Source organism: Penicillium canariense (assembly GCF_028826845.1).
Source record: "Penicillium canariense strain IBT 26290 chromosome Unknown utg000006l_segment0_segment0, whole genome shotgun sequence".
NCBI classification, from domain to species: Eukaryota; Fungi; Ascomycota; class Eurotiomycetes; order Eurotiales; family Aspergillaceae; genus Penicillium; species Penicillium canariense.
The window spans coordinates 114105-135058 of record NW_026622733.1 but is presented as its reverse complement, the minus strand read 5'-3'; the positions used below and the strand labels follow the sequence as shown (position 1 = coordinate 135058).

Genomic DNA, 20954 nt, shown 5'->3' with positions numbered 1-20954 from the left:
AAAGGAGGGACTATAGTTAATACGATGGTCCAGTCGGACCGAATGGATCAACCAAGAACCTGAATTACAGCAGCTTGTGCTCAAGAGTCATCTCCGACTCGGGCTGGAGACCAACGCAGGCACGGAAGATGTTGATCAGCGCAGAGCGCTGCTTGCCCAGGGCGTTGACAACCGGGGTGCCGGGAGGAGTCAGGGGGGCCTTGAGCATGTAGCTGAGCACGCTCAGCACGCTGTGGAAGCCCTTGAACTCGGCACCCTCGCTATCAGCCTTCCAGCTGACACGGGTCATCATCTCAGCAAGCACAACCAGATCAATGATCAGAGGGGAAGCCAGCAGGGAGTCCTCGCAGATGTTGAACAAGCTGATGGTCTGGTGGCCACCCATGAAGATCTCGGCGTAGTACTCGTCCAGAGCGCGCTTGTTGTCACCCACAGCAGGCATGTATTTGATCACCACAGTGTGGTCCGGGTGCTCGTCCTTCTTGTACAGGATGTGGTTGGCAGCAACCATGTCATCCACAACATTGGACTTGGAGATCTCCTTAGAGCGGAACTGCTTCTGCGAGCTCAGGTTCTTGCCGTCGTTGTTGCCCAGGTGGTTGTAGCTGGCAATGGAGGTGAGCTTGATACCAGCGTTGATCAGGAAGTCCACCAGAGCGGACTTCATCTTGGTCTGGCCAGACTTGAAATCATCACCGCCAATAAAGGCACCACGCTGCTCGGCGAACTGGAGAGCACCGGGGACGAAGGTGTTCTGGGGCGAGCCATTGATGAAGGGAGCGTTCTCCAGGATGGAGGCCACAGCGAACACGGTGGACGGGGAAACCTCGGCGTGGCCGGTCTTGATCGAGTTGATCAGGTTGTCGGCAGTGTCGTTCACGCCGGGGAGGATGTCAGCATAGCGCTCGGTGTTGGCGGTCCACATGACGACGACCTTGTCCAGATCGTTCTGAGCCTTGAAGTCGCTGTGGTTCCAGTCAGCACTGATCTTGGGTGGATATTCAACTCCTACAAGGGGCACTCACCGAATGTCCTTCTGGATCTGCTCAACGTGGGCCCAGCAGGCCTTGGAACCCTCGAGGACGTTGTCGGCACGGTCCTCCTGGTTGGCGGCGATGAAATCAGGGTAGTAGATGCTGGGCAAGGGCTTCATCTCCGCCATCTCCTTGCGAACAAGGGTCTTGAGGCTAGGATCCAGCACCTGAGCACGGTCCATGGAGGCCGCGAGGTTCAGGCTGCTGATATCCCAACCACCGATGACCAGGTCATTGGGATGGGCCATGGGGAGCAGGTCACGGAAGGGGATGTTGATCTCCTCGCCAGACTTGGCATCAGTGCCGAGCTTGACGGTCGAGCTCATAATAATGGAGCCGTAGTAGTTGGCATGCTGCTGGCCCTCGCGGGTCTCCCAGGAGAGCCCACGGCGGTTGGCAATGATACCGGCGGTGACAGTGGAGCCGTTGTTTCCACCCCAGCCGACCAGCATCATACCGACCTTGCCGACCTTGCGGTCCACCTTGAAGTGGTAGTTGATGGCCTTGGGAGTGGCCACCAACTTGTTGTCCGCAGTGCGGGTGATCTCGGTGGTCTGGTAGGCATACTGACTGTTGATCTCATTGTCGGTGTAGACGACGTTGGGCGACTGAACAGTGAAAAGAGGGGAGGCGTCTGGGCGAGCCGACCCGTTCACGGTGCCATTTGCAACATCCGAGCTTGCGTGGGGAGCCATTGCGTTCACAGGGGTGTTGGAGATTGAGGAAATTGAAGTGATTGAACTCGAAGCGTGCTCGGAATTGATTTACTGCAAATATAATGCGTAGTCCGATGCCCCTCCACGGTTGGAAGTGCGTCGGCCGTTGAACGGGTGGTGCCGCCTAGGAAAAGCAGGTTAATGACTGGATTGAAGGGTTTCGGCCATAGCCTTGACGGTCTCACGGCCGGCACTGTAGAGACCGCAAATCACGGGCCAGCAGGGGAGACTTACGAGTTAAGCTGCGTGGCAAAAATTTTGACGGTTGTATGTGATCACTGTCTCGTGGAGAAGTGATCGAACCTACTGACAAGGCTTATACGAACCGAAGGTTGGAATTGGGGGGAGAAACGAGGTTGTTTGCGGGAGGAAAGTGGGCGTGGGCGTGGGCCTGCAGTTAAATAGTTGAGTGGCCCACGTGAGCTCCGCCTATCTCCGGGGATCGATCTCCTCTCTCCCCCAGCTCCAGGTTTGCCCCTCCTTCCCCCTTTTTTCTTTTCCTTCTCGTCCTAGTTTTTCCCCCTGGGTTGGTAATTTACTCCCGCCAACCAGAGAGCCTCGGCCTGGAAGGATCTTCGATGGATTTCCAGGAGCAGAGGGTCGTTGGGCACTAGCTCCTCCGAGCCGAGAGAATGCGGGCGAGTGCCTTCCGGTACCATACTTCCCCATTGACACAGGCCCTTCGTCTTGTCCTCGCCTAATGATGCAAAAAAGTGGGATCCATAACTGTCCGGCCAGTCGCCCGCAGTGCTCCGCTCGTTTGTTGGGCCCCATCGACGCCGCTATCAGGGTCGGCCATGGAACGCTCCGCTTCCGGCCAGACTTCTCGGGTGCCTGTCGGCCTCGGGTAATCGTCCCATTGTCCCATTTGCCCCTTGTCTGTTCCGATGCTTTCGTCGGTGGTTCATCGTTGGACAGGTCATGCAATTCACACCATTCTCGTCTGCCCGGGACTATGGGACGATGGAAACCGTTTTGACCCCTCGATCATGAACCAGCAGGTGATCCGTGCTCGAACACAATCGCGATGAAGGAGGGGCAGCCAGCCGTGCATTATCGGCACCCGCGCTCCTCCAAACTGGCGGTCTGCGTGTCCGGTCTCGCCCCCTGGTTCCTGCGTTCGTTCCGCATCACGCTGGTCACCGCACCTTTCGCCCCTTCCATCTTCCTTTCACTGCCCGGCCACAGATGAGCCATCGGATCCGATAATTGGGTAATGGGATCATTGCCCCTCGCAACATTGACACATATTGTATTCCGTACTTCGTAAACTGCACGAATCGCATAGATTAGGGACCTGGCCTCGATGTTCTGTCGATCATTTATGCTCCCGCCCGTCACGTTTATGAACTCGGGTAGCCCGGCACTCTCTCCGTTTGGGTCAGACCCTACATTGTCAAGTCAATCGCCAGTCTGATCCACGGGTATTGAAACAATTTTCCTTTCCTTTATGCTCGCGACCATACAATCACATCAATGGAAATCGGGTGGCCCGGCTGTCTCTCCGTTGGGTCAGATCCTACCTCGTCAAGTTACTCGCCAGTCTGATCCGCCGGTATTGTGATACTTTGACTTTTTTTTGTAGTTGTAAACTCAACTCACAATGCCGCAATCATTACGATGGGATGGAGCCTCGCGTCCCGGCGGGCCCTTTCCACCTAAGAGATCCATCTACATACACTGCAGAAATCCGAGATGCCGCGAGATAGCTTTCCCGACTGTACTCCTCAATCCGATTCACTTTGTTCACTTAAAGAATCAGCATGGCGATTGGGACTGCACCCGTTGCGCCGAGCCCAAAGCCTCATTTTGCAGCCAGACATCTATAATAAAGAATTGAGTTAGTGCGTGTGATTTGCAGCAAGAATTGCAGAGTCATTCCCAATAAGGACACGGGCAGCACAGGCATGGTGAACATATCCCACCAAGTGACTCGCTCACTGTATGTTCGAACTCGATAGAACAAGTGTTCACCTGCATTTCAACCTCCGCGGCCTCGGATCCATGAAGCCGAGTGAGAACCTCTCGCGCACATTCATGGCAATCCTGACTAGCCAAACAACGTGGACTGGGAGGCACCCATCCAGAAGGCGACCAGCTTCCCCAGACATAAAATCATATGTTCGACGGCCACGATCCGGCCACGTAGGGGGGAAACACCGCCGACACATGCTCCTACTCCGAATCCTAGAATCACACGGCCCATAGTCTGGACAATTAGTCCTGGAAATAGCTGCTGAGCCAGAAGGACCGGGATGCTCACAATCCGAGTGATTGAACACACGACTTGGAGAATGGCACCAGTAATGAACACCTTACAGGCAATCGCCAGGGTTCGCTCACGGATTAAATCAGCAAGATACCCTAAGGACATGACGCCAGTGAAGTATCCCATATCATAGAGGAACATAACGGTACCAGTCACCCCTACAGCGAGTTAGCGAGAGAGCTGCTGACTCCCAGTGGGTACAGATACCTGGGGTAGTACCATCCCCAGTTCCAGAACACCTCGGCGGCGCTCGAACAATTGATAGCGCTTGCTGAGGAATGACCTTATTGCGGGCGGAGCCTACCGGATTGACTTGAGTTGGGGGAAATCCTCCCATCGGCGCAGCCGATCTTCTCCCGAAAGCAACTCAAAGTGGCAGTTCAGCACGCGACTATATCGTTAATGTGTGGTCCGTGCCTTGCCCTGTGCGGAGAGGGCGTCTTGATTTTCCTTCGGTCTGGTTAATGCATTGACCTGGCACAGAGGAGCGTTGTAGTGGTACCCGAGAGGACGTGCCCTGCTGGTTTTATCTTTTGTGATAGTGGGGGTGGCCAGCAAGGGCGTGGCCCGCTATTGCATGTCGGGCGTTTTGGTCCAGCGTCTGAATTATAGAGGACTGGGGATGGAGACGCCGATCGACGGGCATGCAGGTCAAACATAGAAAGACTGTGCATTGACTTTATAATGCAGCCACCATTGCAGAGCCAATCAGGCATTCTGGTTGTCAACAATGACCCTCTGAACCATATCAGATACTTACAGCAGTCCCGATCAGATGACCCTCTGGACAAGCTGCGACGGCACTATGAGAATGGCTATCTCTTTTTGAAGGGACCGATCTCCCGCGACGTTGTTCTGAAGGCCCGCTATGAGTACTTTGCCATGATACAGCTCACGGGAGTTCTTGAAGCAGGCACCAAGCCAGTCCGGGCGATCATCACCCAGGACAAGTCTCAGAATTCCCAGGGGTTGGTGCTGGGGTTGGTGAGATGAATGGATGTCCAGGGGGCGAAAAAGCTGCCCAGGTTGTAGATTAAGCTATTGATGCCCACTCCCGCGACTGGTATGCCACGGATATCTATCAATATCCGGCCTCGGTAGTCTTCGTGGCTCGGTTTCGCGGGTAGAATTCCAGCACACTGAGTCTACGGCAATCGCTCTTGCGCACGATATTCCCGGGACCAAACCTATCGGATCTCACTATGACCAGATCTTTGGCGAACCAACTTGACTGATTGGGTTGCCACTTGGAGATATCAAAGTGACAGGTGGGCTCGTTTACTTGGAGAATGGTGAGTTTCCTTGAGGACCTCTATAGCGTCGAGTGGCTACTAACAGCTCAATAGGGCAATCTTCAGATTGAAGAGGAGTTCTCACTGAAGGCCAAGGTGACTGGCTAGTCGCTGAGTACGAGGCCAGAGATGTGGTTCTACACAAGCTTGTATGTTTGTCTTGTGCCCGCTACTAAGATACCACCAATACTGATGTTGATCCTTTGAGGTCCATGCTTCCACTACTAATAATGTTTCCTCCCCCGGACCGTGCTATTCGTCTTTCTACTGAACCTCAGATCCATTGATTTCTCAAAGCCTTATGACCTGTTATGTTTCTCCGTGGACCTGGCGCATGGCTCAAAATACAGATACTAGTTGATGCGGACGCGATGGAACAAATTCTGTGAGGCCGGGGATGGTGTTTAATTTAGGAAGGAATCTCCTATCAATCGTCAATCTATTCGATCAGAAGACATTGGCCAATGATAACCTCACATTGGTAACTCTGGTGTTGTTTCGCATTCCTATGAAATAATTGTTTCGGCTAGCACTGTGAGCCCCCGATCCCGGCCAATGCTCTGAATTTTATGAAAGGGCAGCACGGAGCCGGATTTCTTGGAAGACCAGAAACTGGCCGATCACGACGGTGCCCTTTCCATAATTTTCCTTGTGAGTGGCAATACGAGTTATGAGTTGTAGCAAGTGTTGACAATGACTCAGCCACAAATCATGATCTTTCCGCCAGCAATTACCCACCTTTGGGCCACGAAAGAGGCTTCGAAAGAGCCTTCGACGAAGCTTTTGCTACCTTCATCGAAGGCCCTGTTAACGCTCCAAATTCATACCATTGCATGGCTAATGGTGCGCGTTGGATTCCTGGGACGCCGAGCCAAAACATTGTTGGAATGGAATGCGGCAACAACAACAACAAGAACGGGGGCCGTAAGGGCTGATCGTCTCACGATGTCACGGTTAAAATTGAGTTAACTTGAGATGCATTAAATCTTAATCTTACTAGATTAACCTTGTATTTGCACAAACAAGCGTCAATCAGCTGTTTCATACAGATAGCCTGATACTTAACTTTGTTCTGCTCTTGATGCCGCCATTCCTTGGCCTTCGAGGTAATCGCCTCAATGTGGTAGCCATATTGGGGGTGACTATGCCCTCTATAGTGTCATTCGGTTATAACCAATCACTATTGGGTGGAGTTTTGACGTTGCATAGCTTCGAAAAGCAATTCCGTGAGATCGATGTGACCGATGCCACCCTCGCCGAAAAATCCCAAAAGTCAACTATTCAGGGCACGATAGTAGCCTTGTATGCTGTCGGTGGCTTGTTCGGTGCACTTTCGTGCATTGGCCTGGGAGATCTTTTGGGACGCCGTCGGGTCATCATAGTGGCAGCTGCCACTCAGATAGTCGGAGTAGTCTTGATGACGAGCGCTTTCAGTTTCATCCAACTCATCATCTCTCGTCTGATCCTTGGGCTCGGCTGTGGCGGTTTAGTCGCGACTGTGCCCATCTGGCAGTCAGAGATATCACCAACTCACAAGCGTGGTGCACATGTGGCAACTACCGGTCTTTTCGCTGGCCTGGGCACCTCCCTGAGCCTTGTCGTGGACCTTGGGATGTCGTTCGCTCCCGGGAGCGTGGGGTGGCGCTTCCCTCTTGCCTTTCAAGTGCTATTCTCTATCACTATCCTTGGTTTCATCTCAGTCATGCCAGAGTCACCGCGCTGGCTAATTCGGCAAAACCGCGCTGCTGAAGCTCGCGAGGTCCTAGCGGCCTTGGAAGATGCTGATCCCCGCGACTCCAAGATAGAAACCGAGATTCAAGACGTGCAATCATCACTGAAGCTTTCCGGAGAAGGATCTCTTGGGCAGGTTCTTCGAATGGGACCCCAACGAGTTTTCCATCGAGCGATGCTCGCTGCCACCGTGATGTTATTTCTGCAACTGACCGGGGTCAACGTCATCACGTTTTTTAGTATGTTATTGGCTTATCATGAACACGATCTGGTCTAACGCCTTCATTTATTTAGCCAACACAATATTTGAGCAGTATCTTTTATTGGATTCTGTAACGTGCCGGGTGCTGGCAGCCGCTTATCAACTGTTCAGTCTCGTTGGAGGCACCGTCTGCATCTTCACCGTGGAGGCCTTCGGTCGGCGTGGCTTATTGCTGGCCGGGGCGACAGGCAATGCCATCTGCATGGCTCTTGTCGCCGGGCTAGGATCCCAGCCGGAAAACAGAATGGCAATACACGGTGCAGTCGTGTTCATCTTCCTCTATCATTTCACGTTTATCGTCGGGTTCGGAGGCGTTGCGTTTCTCTACGTTGGAGAAATTGCGCCCTTAAAAATGCGTGCAACTATCAACGGGATCAGTGTCGGAACCTTCTGGGCTTTGAACGTATTGGTTGCGGAAATCACGCCCATCGCATTCAATGCCATTGCATGGCGGTTTTTCATTGTTTTTGCATGCTTGAATGCCGCCATCGTGGTCCTTGTATATTTTTTGTTTCCAGAAACGGCCGGCCGCAGTCTGGAAGAAGTGGACCAGATTTTTGTCTCCTCCACAAGCATTTGGGACTCGGTTTGGGTGGCTAAGCGCCTCCCACGATCGGGGTCGGATGGCTTGGAGAGGGACGAAGGGCACTTGAAAGTTCTTCCACAATAGATTTAACGTGGACGGTGTTTCTTGATGTCCACCCGAGATATATTTCCATTTGCAAGCTAGAGCATTAGCTGCAATCCCACTCTGGGATGGTAGGCATCCATATGGGGCCCTGTAGAACACTAAATAAACTATAGCCTGAATCTCCCAATCCCTATTGTTCCACAAATGCTACCCGCTAACTCCATCATTCCGGACGGTTTGGCCTTTCCCCAACCGACCCCACAGGCTCCAACTACTCTTCCCCGCTTCAACCTCGACATTTCAGATATCCCGTCATCGCCATGGCGAAGAGGATTAAAATGCTGGTCGGAGGGCCCCACCACTGAGCTATTGTTGAGCTTGGCTAATGGCACGGTGAATTTAGTGATCCGGGTCGTCTACTTCACCAAAGAGGTGAGAAACCCTTTCACACCGGATGTTTCTGCCCATCGCGGGAGGTGATGGCAATCTTCCTCAATGCGGTCGATACACACGGACAGGACGCGCCTGTGTGCAAGACCATCGCGAGGCACAGTTTTGCCAGGGGAAAGGACATGGGCCACGGACTCGGTTCCGCGCAATCAGGTTTGGCTCAAGCCGCCACCCGGAGGTTGGGAGTATCTTGTCTCTGAGATCGATGACTGGTGAATTTGTCTATCGAAACCCAGTCTATGGAGGGTGCCTTGCCCTTTGTCGATAGCCGACCAACTTCCAGCCCCGAAACACCGACGGTCCCCACGAGTGCACATCATTGCGGCAGCTGACGAGGACCGGACGCAACGATATATCTGGAGGGTCAGGGATCGGCGTACCCCTCAACGCCAGCGCTCGTGCCCTTGAGAAACCCGGAAGAGGCCTGCCTCTTGAAACATTTTGTGGACCGAATATCGTCGTTTCTGAGCATATGGCCCGCCGCGGGGAAAACGAGGGACTTCGGGATCTGACTGGACCGGACTAGATTGACTGTACCGACCGTCAACAGGAGTTTTGCTGTCCATATATTCCCTATCATACCCGGGACCTTGTTCAACGCGATTATGGCGTTGTCAGCGCGATATTTGAGTTGCACCACCAATTTGATTCCTTTGTCTCGCCCTAGTACTACCAAGCATGTCTGAAGACACCGATCCCAGCGATGAACGACCATGAGGTTACCATGGATGATTATTATTGGCGCCCACCGTCGTCCTCCGTCTGCTGGAGGAATTTGACTGCGAGTGGATCCCTCCCCCCACCGTACTATTCTAGGAGTTTATGTTGACGGCGATCGCAGTCCCACTGGCGGGTCTGATCACCTTCATTCAGGGTCCACCACCCTCCCCAACGACAACCCCATGTCTACGACAAGCAGTTTTGACCTAGGCCAATTTAGTGCATCTCGCTAAATGAGCCAAGATGATAGAAGCCACCATCGATAAGCTTAGCTTCGGCGCTAAGACCAGGGGGTCCTCAAGTGGTTCCTGGACACGCTGGTCACGCTTCGTATCAAAATTACAAGTACCACCACGCTTGGCCCAACTCGATCCGAGTCAAAATTGCGCCTTAAGGTGTGGAAGGTTACGGCTCTCTCTCTCATATGTTGTCGCCCCTTCTGAAACCCCGGCAGCAGTTTAATATTGACACCTATCACTATTCCTCAATGACCATCATCATCCAACGGCTTCACTTTCATCCGCGCCTACTTGGTCGCGCGAGAAAGACCCATGGTCCTCTCTCTTCGTCGCGCGGCTACTCGGAGATGACAAAGATGGATTCTTCACCTATCAAGTTGGACAACAGCGGCAATGGCCCCTTGCGAGTCCCTGGTTCCAGTGGTGTACCCCTGTACTATGAGCACTCAAAAGGCAATCGCTTTGCTCATGGAATTGCCGATTGGAGACAAATCCCCCAGTTGTTTCTCCGAGAGGTCTCCATGCTCGAGTTGATGTCGTTTGTCACGGACCAGCCAGGCTGGGATAAGAAGTCTACAGACGCGCAGACACTGGAAGACTGGCATCAGCACGCCGTTTCGCTCTTCGATCTCGACGAACCCTCATGGCAGTGGTGTGTAAAGGAGCTGCGATACAAAGCGTCTGATTTCCAACGCACGGGCTATGTTGCCGCGTTTGATGCAGACTCACGAGTTATTAAGACTCTAGTTCATGACGACCTCCTTGACGAGCTTCGCCAATCCTTGTCGCCACTCTTTTCGGAATCAAGATCTGTGTCGTCTCTTAGCTCGGGTGATTCTCCTGAACCTGAATTCGAGGGTCCCGTTCGACATGTGGTTGACCCCTTCATGTATCCTCTTGTCTATGGGCGCACTCGCGTCCTTACCGACGGGAGCAGAGTTGATCTGGACAGACCTGAGTCCTGGAGATGGTCACAGTCCCGGATTGCCCCGATTCCCGATCTACGACCCGACAGATACGAAATGCATCCCGAAGAGAGGGAAAAAAAGACCGAGGGGATACCCGGTATGTTGGGAAGGGAGACTACTGGTCCAATGCGTTTCAATGTCTTCCCTGTGACGTTGCCCTGGACAAGCAAAGAGGGGTTAAAATTACGTCCTATGTCAATGGTGTGCACCCAAAGGAAAGGAGCATATACAAAGCGCTCGAGGGGCTCATTTCGGCCGCCATACAGCCGTGGAACGAAATGCTTATCCTTGGAGATCAAGGTCGGACACCAATGCGAATCAGAACTTATGACTTTCAAGTGGAAGGTATCGATCATTACCCCAAGTTATATTATGACCTGTACCACGTGAGACAAAGACGAAAACCACCCTTCACAGAAGAATGGCCTGTCATTCAATCCCGAGTAAGAGATTACCTTGCTCTCCCCGAACCCGAGAAGCGGCATCGCATAATCCCTGGCACTAGGAGCCATGATCTTCTCGCTGGTATGCAGCCATGGCAATGGGATTCTCTTGAAGCACTGGAAGAATTGATCATCGAAAAAAATGACCGGCTGTACGCCGTGAAAGGCGTTGAGCCGGGGATCTCCTTCACATACGAGGAATGGAAGACTGGTAAAACCACAGGCCGCGCGATCATGCCCAAATTGAGTGAACCGGATTACCCTGAATATCTCCCAAGTCCCGATCCAGATCACCAATACTACACCATAGCACTCCAAGATCAATTTGAGGGTCTGCAGGTCATAGTACGAGTGTCAACTGTTGAGCTCACCCCGGAAAGGCCTTTGTATGGTGGTGATGCCCATCACAACATTGCTGGTATCCTCAATGAGCATATCGTTGCTACGGCCATATGCTACTTCGATATGCACAACATCAAAGATGCAAAAATTTCATTCCGACAAGAGACGAAGATTGATGGCAATGATTACAACGTTGATGAGTTTATGGCTTTGAATCAAGTGTTTGATCTTCCCGAGTCCGACTGTGATGGTCCTTTCCCGCCGGCTCCACAGACCTTAGGATCCATCCCGATTTCACGGATTGGGCAGTTTCTTACTTGGCCCAATACACTACGGTCTAAGGCCGAGCCTTTCGGTCTCGCAGATCCATCGCAGCCAGGGCACCTTCGGTTTGCGACTTTGTGGTTGGTAGACCCGCATTATCGAGTTTGCTCAACTCTGAATGTACCTCCCCAGGACCTCGGCTGGGTCGAGATATCAGAATCCATGGAGAATGCAGGGAAGGACGACTCAATGACATTTGCGCAGGCGGTTGAGATTCGAAACCAGATGAGGCACGAGAGGGACAAAATAAGCATGCATTTTCTTTTACATGCACATAAGCTGCACAACTATTCGTGGGATCTATGGAGGCCCTGCGGCCGCGGACACAACAAGTAGATTCCACGTCGGCTCAGGCTCATCAGTTTCTGGTTTGTGTGGCAGCAGCTGGCCCTGGAGGAAGAGTACATTGTTTGAATACAGCCGAACGCGTAGTGCTTCCAAACCTTCGATGCTGGAACTCCATCTTTAGTAAAGGATACCCCATTCCCTCCAGTCCCAAGGCATCAAGCATGATGGTAAGCGACCATGTACATACAGATTCGAATTGGTATAGCATCCAAGTTCTGATCATACATATTTGTCAAAAACACCAACGGCCCAACATTTGAGCTATCATCTGACGCCTTCACTGTATGCATGATTTTCTAATCACAGCTGTCCACGCTGTCCAACTCAGTCAAGCTACGAGCAATTGAGGTGGTAATCTTTTGATGACTGATGTATTTCCTCGCATCATCCGTTTTGCTGTTCCGAAGACCAACATACTAGGTTATCCACTCCCCTACTGTTTCGACTCGACCATTAATGGCCGTCAATGTCAATCCCCAGTCCACCCGATCCTATGAAACGTCTGTGTCTAGTACTGGAAATGGCGAAGACTGCAAAGTCTTCCCGGGATATTTATCTTGGCAGAGGTACATTGGAAGACAGATCTTCGAATGATTGGATCCTCAAGCATTCCAAGGCGAAGCCACTCCCAAGGTTACTCAAAACAGCTTTTATAGTACTAGAGATTTTTATTAATATAGACTATAATCTTCTAAACCTAGAACATATTATATAGTTAGTATTAAATAGAGAAATAATAGTAGAAAGGAGATATAGTATATTTTATTTATGGGTTATATAATCTTTTAATTCTTCTATTAGGTACTGTCTCTCTAATTAGCCTATTCTATCTCTTCCCTGTTAGGTATTTTATAGATTCATATCTATTTAGCTAAGAAACTCCTTAAAACTAGGTAAACTATATATATACTATATAGTATGTAAATAATTAGCCCCAATATGACCATTTCTTCTGCCCCTCTGCGATGCGATTCAAATGCACCAATGCACCAATGCACCAAACGGCGATAAGACTGAATGCCGTAAGCCGAGCAGGGCACCAGGAACCAGAATCCTTTGCATGGCCCAAATCGGGATAGAAGGCAGGAACCGGCATAGTTCGCTAGCTAGCCTTATACATTTAGTAAAGGAGGATGGGCGAAGGGACTTGCAGGACTTGGGGGCCTCGGGGGCCAAGCAGCAGCAGCAGCAGCAGCGACGGCAGTTTGGGGGCCCAAATGGACCCGATGGATGGTTCGATATTTTATTCTTAGTTGTTGCTGTCCTTACTCCCCACGACTACTATTCTGATAGATCTTGTGTTTATGTCCACAGGGTGACCCTGCTGGAGTTATTTCCTATTCACGCGTGGTGCCCGACTCGATCCAATCGTCTGGCCCCCCTTGGTGCCCCGCCGATGGGCGAGTTGGCCGCTTCGAATGCGCGCGAGGTTCACCATGATTGGCAAAGAAGGGGGGAGGGGCGAGTGGCATGGGGCACAACATGGGCAGGCATCAACGGTGGGACCGAACATCAACCTTGAAAAGGAGCTGGGTGAAGCAGCCAGTGGGAGGACCAAGAGCAAAGGAGCAAAGGACGGCCAAAAGGAAAAGCGCTCGGGCCCCACTGGAATGCGCCTTCGCCCCTGAAGGCCCAATCGGCCCCCGTGGGACGGCAGAGCAGAGTAGTCAAAGAGAACTGCTGCCACGGAAGAGGGCTTGATGAGGCAGAGATAGTGTGCAGCACAACAACCGCACGAATTGCATCAGAATGGGGTGGAACCCATCTCAGTCAATGCAGGCAGCTCGCCTGACCTTTATTGTATGGAGCAGAGGACGGGAGTATGGGCGGGATCCATGGCGAACGGGCCATTGTGACTCGGCAACCCCTGAACCACCGAACCACAAAGTAACCGACTTACGAATCCTCCGTCCGCACTGGAGACGCTAGGCACTAGCGCCGTCACACTGGGTCCTGGCGTCTCCTGAATGGTTCTCGCATGGGCCTAGCTCGGAACTAGCACCGCGAGATGCGCCCGCGATCGACCATAATCCCTGGGAGACTGGGGTCGGCCATTTGAACCTCCTCCCTTCTGGAAACATTCCAATCATCCTTCTACAGGCACGACTACCTTTTGACTGGAACGGTGTTCCCCAGACCACTCCCCGCACCGACTTCTTTGGATATCGAAAACAGCCTCCGGCCTGCAATCGTGACTCGGCGATGAAGGCTGGGCTGCCCCTCTGAAACTCGATGACCCCGGTGGTCCCGACCATCTGATCCGAATACCGAATAGCATGGCGACGATGAATATGGGCTTTCTGCCCACGATCAAATGCTCCAACTGCGGAAACAATGTTGAGATTTCGGCCATGGGCGACCATGTGTGCACCCCTAGTGATCTTGGTATGCTTTCCCCGCTGGATACGACCACCATAGATGCATCATGTTGACTCTCGACCCCTCCCGGACAGCCCCTATTGCAACGATTCCTCCATCACCACCCCCTCCGCGGGGCTGGACGCTCCAGACCGACTGACGACGGCCATGGCGGCCAAACCCGGTCGGTCTGGAGCGCCCCCTCGCATCGACCCTTCGATCGCAAGTATGTCTTAACTCAGGCGCGGGGACAAGGTCCCTCTCGGACCTGCGGGCTCCTGGATCACTAACAAACCATCTAGATCGCGCATTCCTCCAACCAAACATGCCCACGCCGGCGAGCAGTATTGGGTCGCAGATGCCGTCCCCTCTTTCGATTCACTCGGCCCTCCGTTCTCCAATGCATTTGCCGTCGCCCACCACCCAGGTGTCGCCGGATGACGAGTCGGTGATCGACCTGGATACAGTATTTTCCTTCCCCATGCCTGGTAATCGGTCGCCGGCCCTTGTGGGAACCCCTGGGAGAATGGGTGATGGCCCAGTGCCCCCAGCGCGGTCCCCAGCGCGATCCCCAGCACCAACGCCGTCTCCGCGACTGGGGTTAGAGCTGGTCCCAGAGAATATAGAGCTCCCACCCAGTCCCCTCCCACCACAACCGGAGTCGACAGAGATGGGACATCGCCGGGGTGATTCAATGGCCAGCCACAGCAGCTACCGCACCTCTCTGGCGAGCACTCGCTACGGCAGTTCGACCGCGCGGTCGTCGACCCATAGCTTCACTCGTGGCTTCCGCTCATTCATGGACGATACTCCGCCAGTGCCGCCAGCACCCCTCCGCACTCCCAACAAATCATCTTTTCCTCGCGACTCAAACCACTCGGTGAGCTCTGCCTATCCTAGCGACCGAGGAGAAGCCTACAGTGGATTTAATTTTGGCACCTCGCCCGCCCACAACCACAACGCGACTGGTCTCCATGACCTTCCGGAGGAAAGCTCGCTCAATCAGTCTAGAGTCAACCATAATCATGATTACCAACCCTATGTATCGAGCCGCCTACACCCGGCAGATGCAGAGGCAGGGAGCGACGCCCCCAGGAAGAACTCGGACGCGACGAGCGAAAGTGCCATTTCAATAACCAATTTTGCCCGCGCTCTGGGCTTGGACGATCATCAGGCTCATAAGCCCGAAGGCTCGATGTCGTCCGAATCGTCCCCGTCGGACACTCGAAGCGGAAGTTCCATGTCCAGCCTTCCCTCCGATACCAGCTTGAACCGGCATAAGACATCTGATCCCCTCAACTTGGGCCCTTTGGTGGAAGCACTTCCTCCACGAACGCGACAAACCATCCTGGAACTGCCTGGCCGCATCCGCAGCACAATGGACGATGTGCCCCCGATTCCTGCGGTCTTCTTCAGCCCTGATTCTCCGACGGATCCGGCGATTGGCCGAGGCGGTCTATCACTGATTGCTGAGAAGCGTGAGATAGCCCCCGCCAAGCAGCAGCAACCCCAGGAGCCCCCTTCACCTCGTCGGCCGATTCAGCGCTCGGCAACAGCACCGATTCCTCGGCCCGCAACCAGCTCAGGAAGCCGCTCCAAGGGTAACTGTAAGGGGTGTGGCGAGGCGATCATGGGCAAGTCCATCTCGTCATCGGATGGCCGTCTCACCGGGCGATATCACCGCGGATGCTTTGTTTGTTTTGAATGCCACTCCCCCTTCCAAACCGCCGATTTCTATGTCCTCAACAACCGGCCTTATTGTGCCCAGCACTACCACGAGCGCAATGGATCCCTGTGTTCGACTTGCCACCATGGTATCGAGGGGCAATACCTCGAGACAGTCGAACAGAATGGCGGCCATCCCGATCGACGACGATTCCACCCCGATTGCCTGCAATGTCGAACGTGCCATGTGTCGCTCAAGGGAGACTACTTCGAGTGGAACGGCGAAGTTTACTGTGAACAAGATGCCCGGCGTGCTGCAAATGCCTACTACCGGCCACCACCGGGGCCGTCGGGATCGCTGAGACCGCCAGGCCCGTCCGGACCGCCCGGTCGTCGACGACCCACGATCGGATCTTCTCCTCTGGCACAACCTCGTGGCAATCCGCCGGCCGGTTACCCACCTCCACCCTCGCCGGCGCCGAGCAGCGCGGGGGCTCGCCTCGGTCCACGGTACCCATCCGGGGGGGCCAGGCGCTTCCCCGAGCGGAGAACCACCAAGCTCATGATGATCTGAGTTATGGCCACCCTGGCTACAAAATTCCTTCCGACAGTCCTCGACTCTACAGAGCTGTTTTCCTTTTACCCCTTATTTTCCTTAATCTCTGTATTTGGCCCTTCCCTCCCCCCAACCCCCCCAGAGCTTGATATCATCTACTTGCCTGGGTTTGTCATTCGTTTTATAGACCGCGTTATACCCTCCGTGCCCTTTCTCCTGATTATTTCATTCGGCTGCCGCCGACCATGGCGCTGGTCGTTCTTGTCCCTGCTTCCGGGGCTTCTCCTCATCTTTGTATCTATTCGACTCCCTATTTTTGGCATGTTTTTGCGTCGGAATCGTCATGTGGGTCGGTGTTTTCACGTTTGTTATTTGTTGGCTTATGGTCATGTGGCCATGTTTCCGATGTATAATTCTATCGGTTCGGTGTTTGGTCGGTTCGGTGGATTCTTCTTTCTTTTCTCTCTGCTTGGCACAGGGCCGAATGAACATAATGTTGACTACAAGAAACCCGAGATGGTGGTAGTGTGCCGATATCTCCTATTTGACAAGAATTACCCCACCAATCTACTCTCCATGATGCTCATGGTCATCTAATCATCATGCAATCTTGCGCTCCTCAAACTGGATGCGCTCAACAGGCAGTAGGTACTTGCGTTTGAGAACCCAGCCAAACAGCAGGACAAATAAGGTCGCGACCAAGATCTGCGCTCGCTGGCCCCAGGACAACTCATCCGAAAGTATATCCGGTGAAACACTTGTTCTAGCTCTCTGTCCCCTGTCCCATTCCTCACAAACGTTCCGGCATAGAGCGGGATCATCCGTGATGACCCCATCCACCTCATGTCGAATGCCCCAGCGCATCAGATTCGGTGCGTTGACCGTCCAGAGATAGACTCGGCGACGGGCAGCGCGTGCCTCCTCCAGGAACCCACGACCCAGCGGACCCATCAGGATCCTCTGGTTGACGTTGAAGGAAACTCGCGGCACCTGCAGGAATTGCCGGGCATAGCTCAGGTCAAAGCATATCAAGGTCATTTCATAGCGCGGCAAATACTTGTCACGCAGAGGCAGGTATCGAGCCGACCAACAACCGAGGACGATTCGGCGGTGCCAGTCTGGTCCTACGGCGGGGATGGGCACTGATTCAATTGTTTCGGCGATGCGCTGCATCATGGCCACCGGATCACTGCTAACCTATTTATCGACATCAGGACGGAGTGCTTGAGGTGCCATACAACATTGCCCCGGATATGCACTTACTTTGATGTCGAGCAGGACCCAAATGTGTTCTCGCCCTGGCTGCCGGAGATATTCAAGGACATCCACCAGCCGGGGCATGGGCTCATGTGGCGCCCGCAAGGTGCGTAGGGTGTTCAAATAGGCCCAGTCACAGTCGGTGATCTTTTTCTTGATACCATAGCATCGCCGCAACGTTGCGTCCTGCCCCGAATCAGTTATGGTAAGTACGCTTATCTCCTCATCGTCAGGACTTACGTGGGATAGCACAACCACTCCATCTCGGGAAAGGTGCAAGTCGAGCTCCAAGGCATGGGTGCCTGCTTGGATAGCGCCCTCGATGGCTACGATGGTATTCTCAGGGAATTTCCCCTTATAGCCGCGATGAGCGATAGTTTGGGGTATGCGCGGCGCACCGTGCCCACCGGGGGAGTGTAGAAAGTGCGCTTGAGAGAGATGAGTGGACCGTCGCTGTTCGCCACAAGAGGTTACCGACCTGGAGTGGTGAGGGAATGCCCCTTCTGGACAGGCGACTGAGGTTGAGACTGAGACTGATCCTCTGCCATCGTGCATATGGGTGGGTAAGCAAGAGGATGTACTTCCCCCCGTCGTTATAAGCGTCAGGCCACCGGAGTTTGGCGGAGTTAAGTCGCCCCGCGTCAGTCGGCAGGCTGCGAGGTTCTTGTTTCAGTCAGAGCTTTGCTGACAGTGGCGGTCCACAACAGCCTGCATCGACAGGTGATCAATGAGGACCGAATCCTGCCACAAATGTTAGCACTGCCCTCGTAGGAGCTCTTTGCGGCGGTCTGTTGACTCTTGCTGCTTGTCTGCTTCTGCAACGGCGGGGAATGGATTCATCGCGGGATGACTCAGCCGCGTCTCCAAGTTTCTCCAACTCGGCAAATCATTAGCAAGCCCACAGGACGACTCAATTGCACTGGGACACCACGGGTCGACTTCGTGACTTCTCGACATACCCCACAGCATGTCGATTCAACAATGGGTGACGCCTCTTGAGGGTCTGGACAGTCTCCGGCAGACTGAGGCTCCAATGCCCGCACCCGGACCGGGCGAGGTGCTGGTGGAGATCCATACTGTCTCCCTCAACTACCGGGATGTGGAAGGTTCGATCGAACGATGTTCCGGGGACAATGGCAGACTACGAATCTAACAGTCAGATAGTCACTAAAGGAGAATACAAGCACCATAAGACCGCGGAGCAGAACGCGACTATTGTGCCTTGCTCGGACATGTGCGGTGTGGTCGTTCAAGTTGGTTCTGGCGTGACCCGGTGGACTGCCGGGGATCGGGTTCTATCTACATTCCTGCCTGAGCATCAGACCGGCCAAGTCACCGAGAAGGAGCTGGCGGGCAGCATTGGACTGCCGCTGGATGGAGTGCTGGCCACCCACCGGGTCTTCCCCGCACACGGCCTAGTGCAGGTGCCCAGCTATATGTCCGACGAGGAGGCATGCACCTTGCCTATCGCGGCGGTCACGGCCTGGATGTCCATCAATGGGATGCGGCCCATCGGCCAGCATGGCGGCAAGGACGAGTATATTCTGCTCCAGGGAACGGGTGGCGTCGCCATTGCCGGCTTGCAGATCGCCAAGGCGGCAGGGGCTCGGGGTGAGTAGTAGCCTATTTGTCTATCAATGCGAAGACGCGAAGGGCAGGCTCCGGAGCGTCGCGCTAATCGGTTATGCAGCCATCATTACCTCTTCATCCGATGCGAAATTGGACCAGGCGAAACAGCTGGGCGCCGACTGCACCATCAATTACCGCACCACGCCCAACTGGGAGAGTGAAGTCATGCAATGGACCCAGAACCACGGCGCGGATATCATCCTTGAGACGGGGGTGCGCAAACTCTGCGGAAGAGCTTTGATTGTATCGCATTTGGCGGCCTGATTGACTGCATTGGCTACGTGTCGGGCAAGGTGGATGCGGAGGATGACCGGCTGAATGTGAACCTCCTGGCGCTGCGTCGCACGGTGACCTTGAAGGGTATCATCAATGGGCCCAAGGATCGGTTTGAGGAAATGATTCGATTCTACGAGGCGCATCAGATCCGCCCGGTCGTCCACCGGGTGTTTCCCTTCGCCGAGGCCAAGGAGGCATTCAAGTTCCTGGAGAGCGGCCGCCACTTTGGCAAAGTCGTGATCAAGATCCAGCCATAGCAGGGAAGAAAGAAGAAGAGCCTTGGATGTTTTGTAAGCAATGTTTCTAATGTTGATCGGACGAAAGGTACAATCCCCAAAACCACGTCTTCCTTCGTCCTCTCGTTCGTACTCGGTTACTGGTCGTTCCGGCTGGGCTCCAACACCCCCGTGGCAATACCCAGGTCCTCCTTCAATGCGGCGCCGTCCACGGTGAGCGGCTTGCAGTCCTGCAAGACAAAGGCCATGCGTGCCCACTCGGTGTCGCTCGGGTTGCGCCACCCATGCATCGTTGCGCGTTGCACAGCGATGTCCCCGCGTTGCATCAGGGTGGGTTCCCCCTCGTCCAGCACCATCTCAATCTGCCCCTCCAGCACGATGCCATAGTCTAGACTCTGGGTCCGGTGAACGACACATGGGTTATTGGGGGCAAAGTCCACGACGCGACATACGGTGCCCCGGGGGTTCACCAGACCCAGCTGGCCCGACTGGACGACCTTCTCGTGCGCCGTCAGGTCGGCGTCCTCATTCAGATCGGCGGGGAACTGGGAGGTGGTGTAGATGACATCGAAGGCCATATGGCTCTCCTCGAACGATTTCCACTGCCCGGCTGTGGAGGAGTGCAGTACTGCTTTGCCCTCGGCATTGTGAGTGGTGATGTGTCGAGTGAGGGGCCGGAGAGGCGAGATCTGACCGGGGTTGGACATGGTGAAAATGGGCCAGAGAAGGACTCGTCAGGAGAGGAGAGACAGGAAGCGTGATGTAGTGATGTAGTGATGTGGTGATGTGGTGATGTGATGATTGAAAGTAGCGTGCTGATTCCCCCTGGCAACATTCGCAGTTGACCCCGACTGCAGCTTCGTCGTCGCACGTCCACTTGGCCCAGCACCGACCAGCGGTGAGCGACAGTCCTGCTGCACTCTGCGAAGATGCTTGCCGGTGAAAGGGCCCCGGGATCACCGGCCTGCAGAGCCCTGCAAGAGCATGCAATGACCGAGACGGGGAGTCAGTGCTTTTTCTCTGCCACCGCGTCAGCTTTGGAGAGGTCGCCGCTCTCGCTGTCATCGTCCCCCCTTCAAACCAAAAACCCCCACTCCTGGGGAGTCCTCCGCGCTGATAACTGCGAGCTCCCCGCTCCGCCACTCCCCAGATTTGACGGGCCAGCTGGTTCGCCGTCCAAGTGGGGCATCCCACATCCCGCGCCCCCA

At 54.0% G+C, this 20954-nt stretch overlaps 9 protein-coding genes across 9 annotated transcripts; 6 read left to right on the top strand and 3 right to left on the bottom strand.

The window, feature by feature from the left end:
* Positions 1-64: 64 nt before the first annotated feature.
* On the bottom strand, positions 65-1729 carry N7482_008028 (inositol-3-phosphate synthase INO1; the record flags this gene model as incomplete). Its single annotated transcript, XM_056690152.1, has 2 exons — positions 65-965; positions 1026-1729. 2 exons carry the CDS (start codon positions 1727-1729, stop codon positions 65-67), a joined length of 1605 nt encoding a protein of 534 aa, XP_056539917.1.
* Positions 1730-4703: 2974 nt separating this feature from the next.
* Positions 4704-5012, top strand: N7482_008027 (uncharacterized protein; the record flags this gene model as incomplete). Its single annotated transcript, XM_056690151.1, has 1 exon — positions 4704-5012. One exon carries the CDS (start codon positions 4704-4706, stop codon positions 5010-5012), a length of 309 nt encoding a protein of 102 aa, XP_056539916.1.
* Positions 5013-6455: 1443 nt separating this feature from the next.
* On the top strand, positions 6456-7974 carry N7482_008026 (sugar transporter; the record flags this gene model as incomplete). Its single annotated transcript, XM_056690150.1, has 2 exons — positions 6456-7281; positions 7337-7974. 2 exons carry the CDS (start codon positions 6456-6458, stop codon positions 7972-7974), a joined length of 1464 nt encoding a protein of 487 aa, XP_056539915.1.
* A 1618-nt stretch (positions 7975-9592) lies between these two features.
* N7482_008025 (uncharacterized protein) lies at positions 9593-11757 on the top strand (the record flags this gene model as incomplete). The annotated part of the gene is made up of 2 exons (XM_056690149.1): positions 9593-10409; positions 10613-11757. 2 exons carry the CDS (start codon positions 9593-9595, stop codon positions 11755-11757), a joined length of 1962 nt encoding a protein of 653 aa, XP_056539914.1.
* A 1448-nt stretch (positions 11758-13205) lies between these two features.
* On the top strand, positions 13206-13397 carry N7482_008024 (uncharacterized protein; the record flags this gene model as incomplete). The annotated part of the gene is made up of 1 exon (XM_056690148.1): positions 13206-13397. One exon carries the CDS (start codon positions 13206-13208, stop codon positions 13395-13397), a length of 192 nt encoding a protein of 63 aa, XP_056539913.1.
* A 648-nt stretch (positions 13398-14045) lies between these two features.
* N7482_008023 (LIM domain-containing protein) lies at positions 14046-16366 on the top strand (the record flags this gene model as incomplete). Its single annotated transcript, XM_056690147.1, has 3 exons — positions 14046-14132; positions 14188-14353; positions 14430-16366. 3 exons carry the CDS (start codon positions 14046-14048, stop codon positions 16364-16366), a joined length of 2190 nt encoding a protein of 729 aa, XP_056539912.1.
* A 582-nt stretch (positions 16367-16948) lies between these two features.
* On the bottom strand, positions 16949-18153 carry N7482_008022 (glycerophosphodiester phosphodiesterase; the record flags this gene model as incomplete). Its single annotated transcript, XM_056690146.1, has 4 exons — positions 16949-17545; positions 17612-17791; positions 17846-18033; positions 18084-18153. 4 exons carry the CDS (start codon positions 18151-18153, stop codon positions 16949-16951), a joined length of 1035 nt encoding a protein of 344 aa, XP_056539911.1.
* Positions 18154-18572: 419 nt separating this feature from the next.
* On the top strand, positions 18573-19767 carry N7482_008021 (zinc-dependent alcohol dehydrogenase family protein; the record flags this gene model as incomplete). Its single annotated transcript, XM_056690145.1, has 4 exons — positions 18573-18711; positions 18770-19216; positions 19251-19447; positions 19468-19767. The coding sequence occupies 4 exons, from the start codon at positions 18573-18575 to the stop codon at positions 19765-19767; spliced, it is 1083 nt and encodes a 360-aa protein (XP_056539910.1).
* A 116-nt stretch (positions 19768-19883) lies between these two features.
* Positions 19884-20453, bottom strand: N7482_008020 (cupin domain-containing protein; the record flags this gene model as incomplete). Its single annotated transcript, XM_056690144.1, has 1 exon — positions 19884-20453. One exon carries the CDS (start codon positions 20451-20453, stop codon positions 19884-19886), a length of 570 nt encoding a protein of 189 aa, XP_056539909.1.
* Positions 20454-20954: the final 501 nt, after the last annotated feature.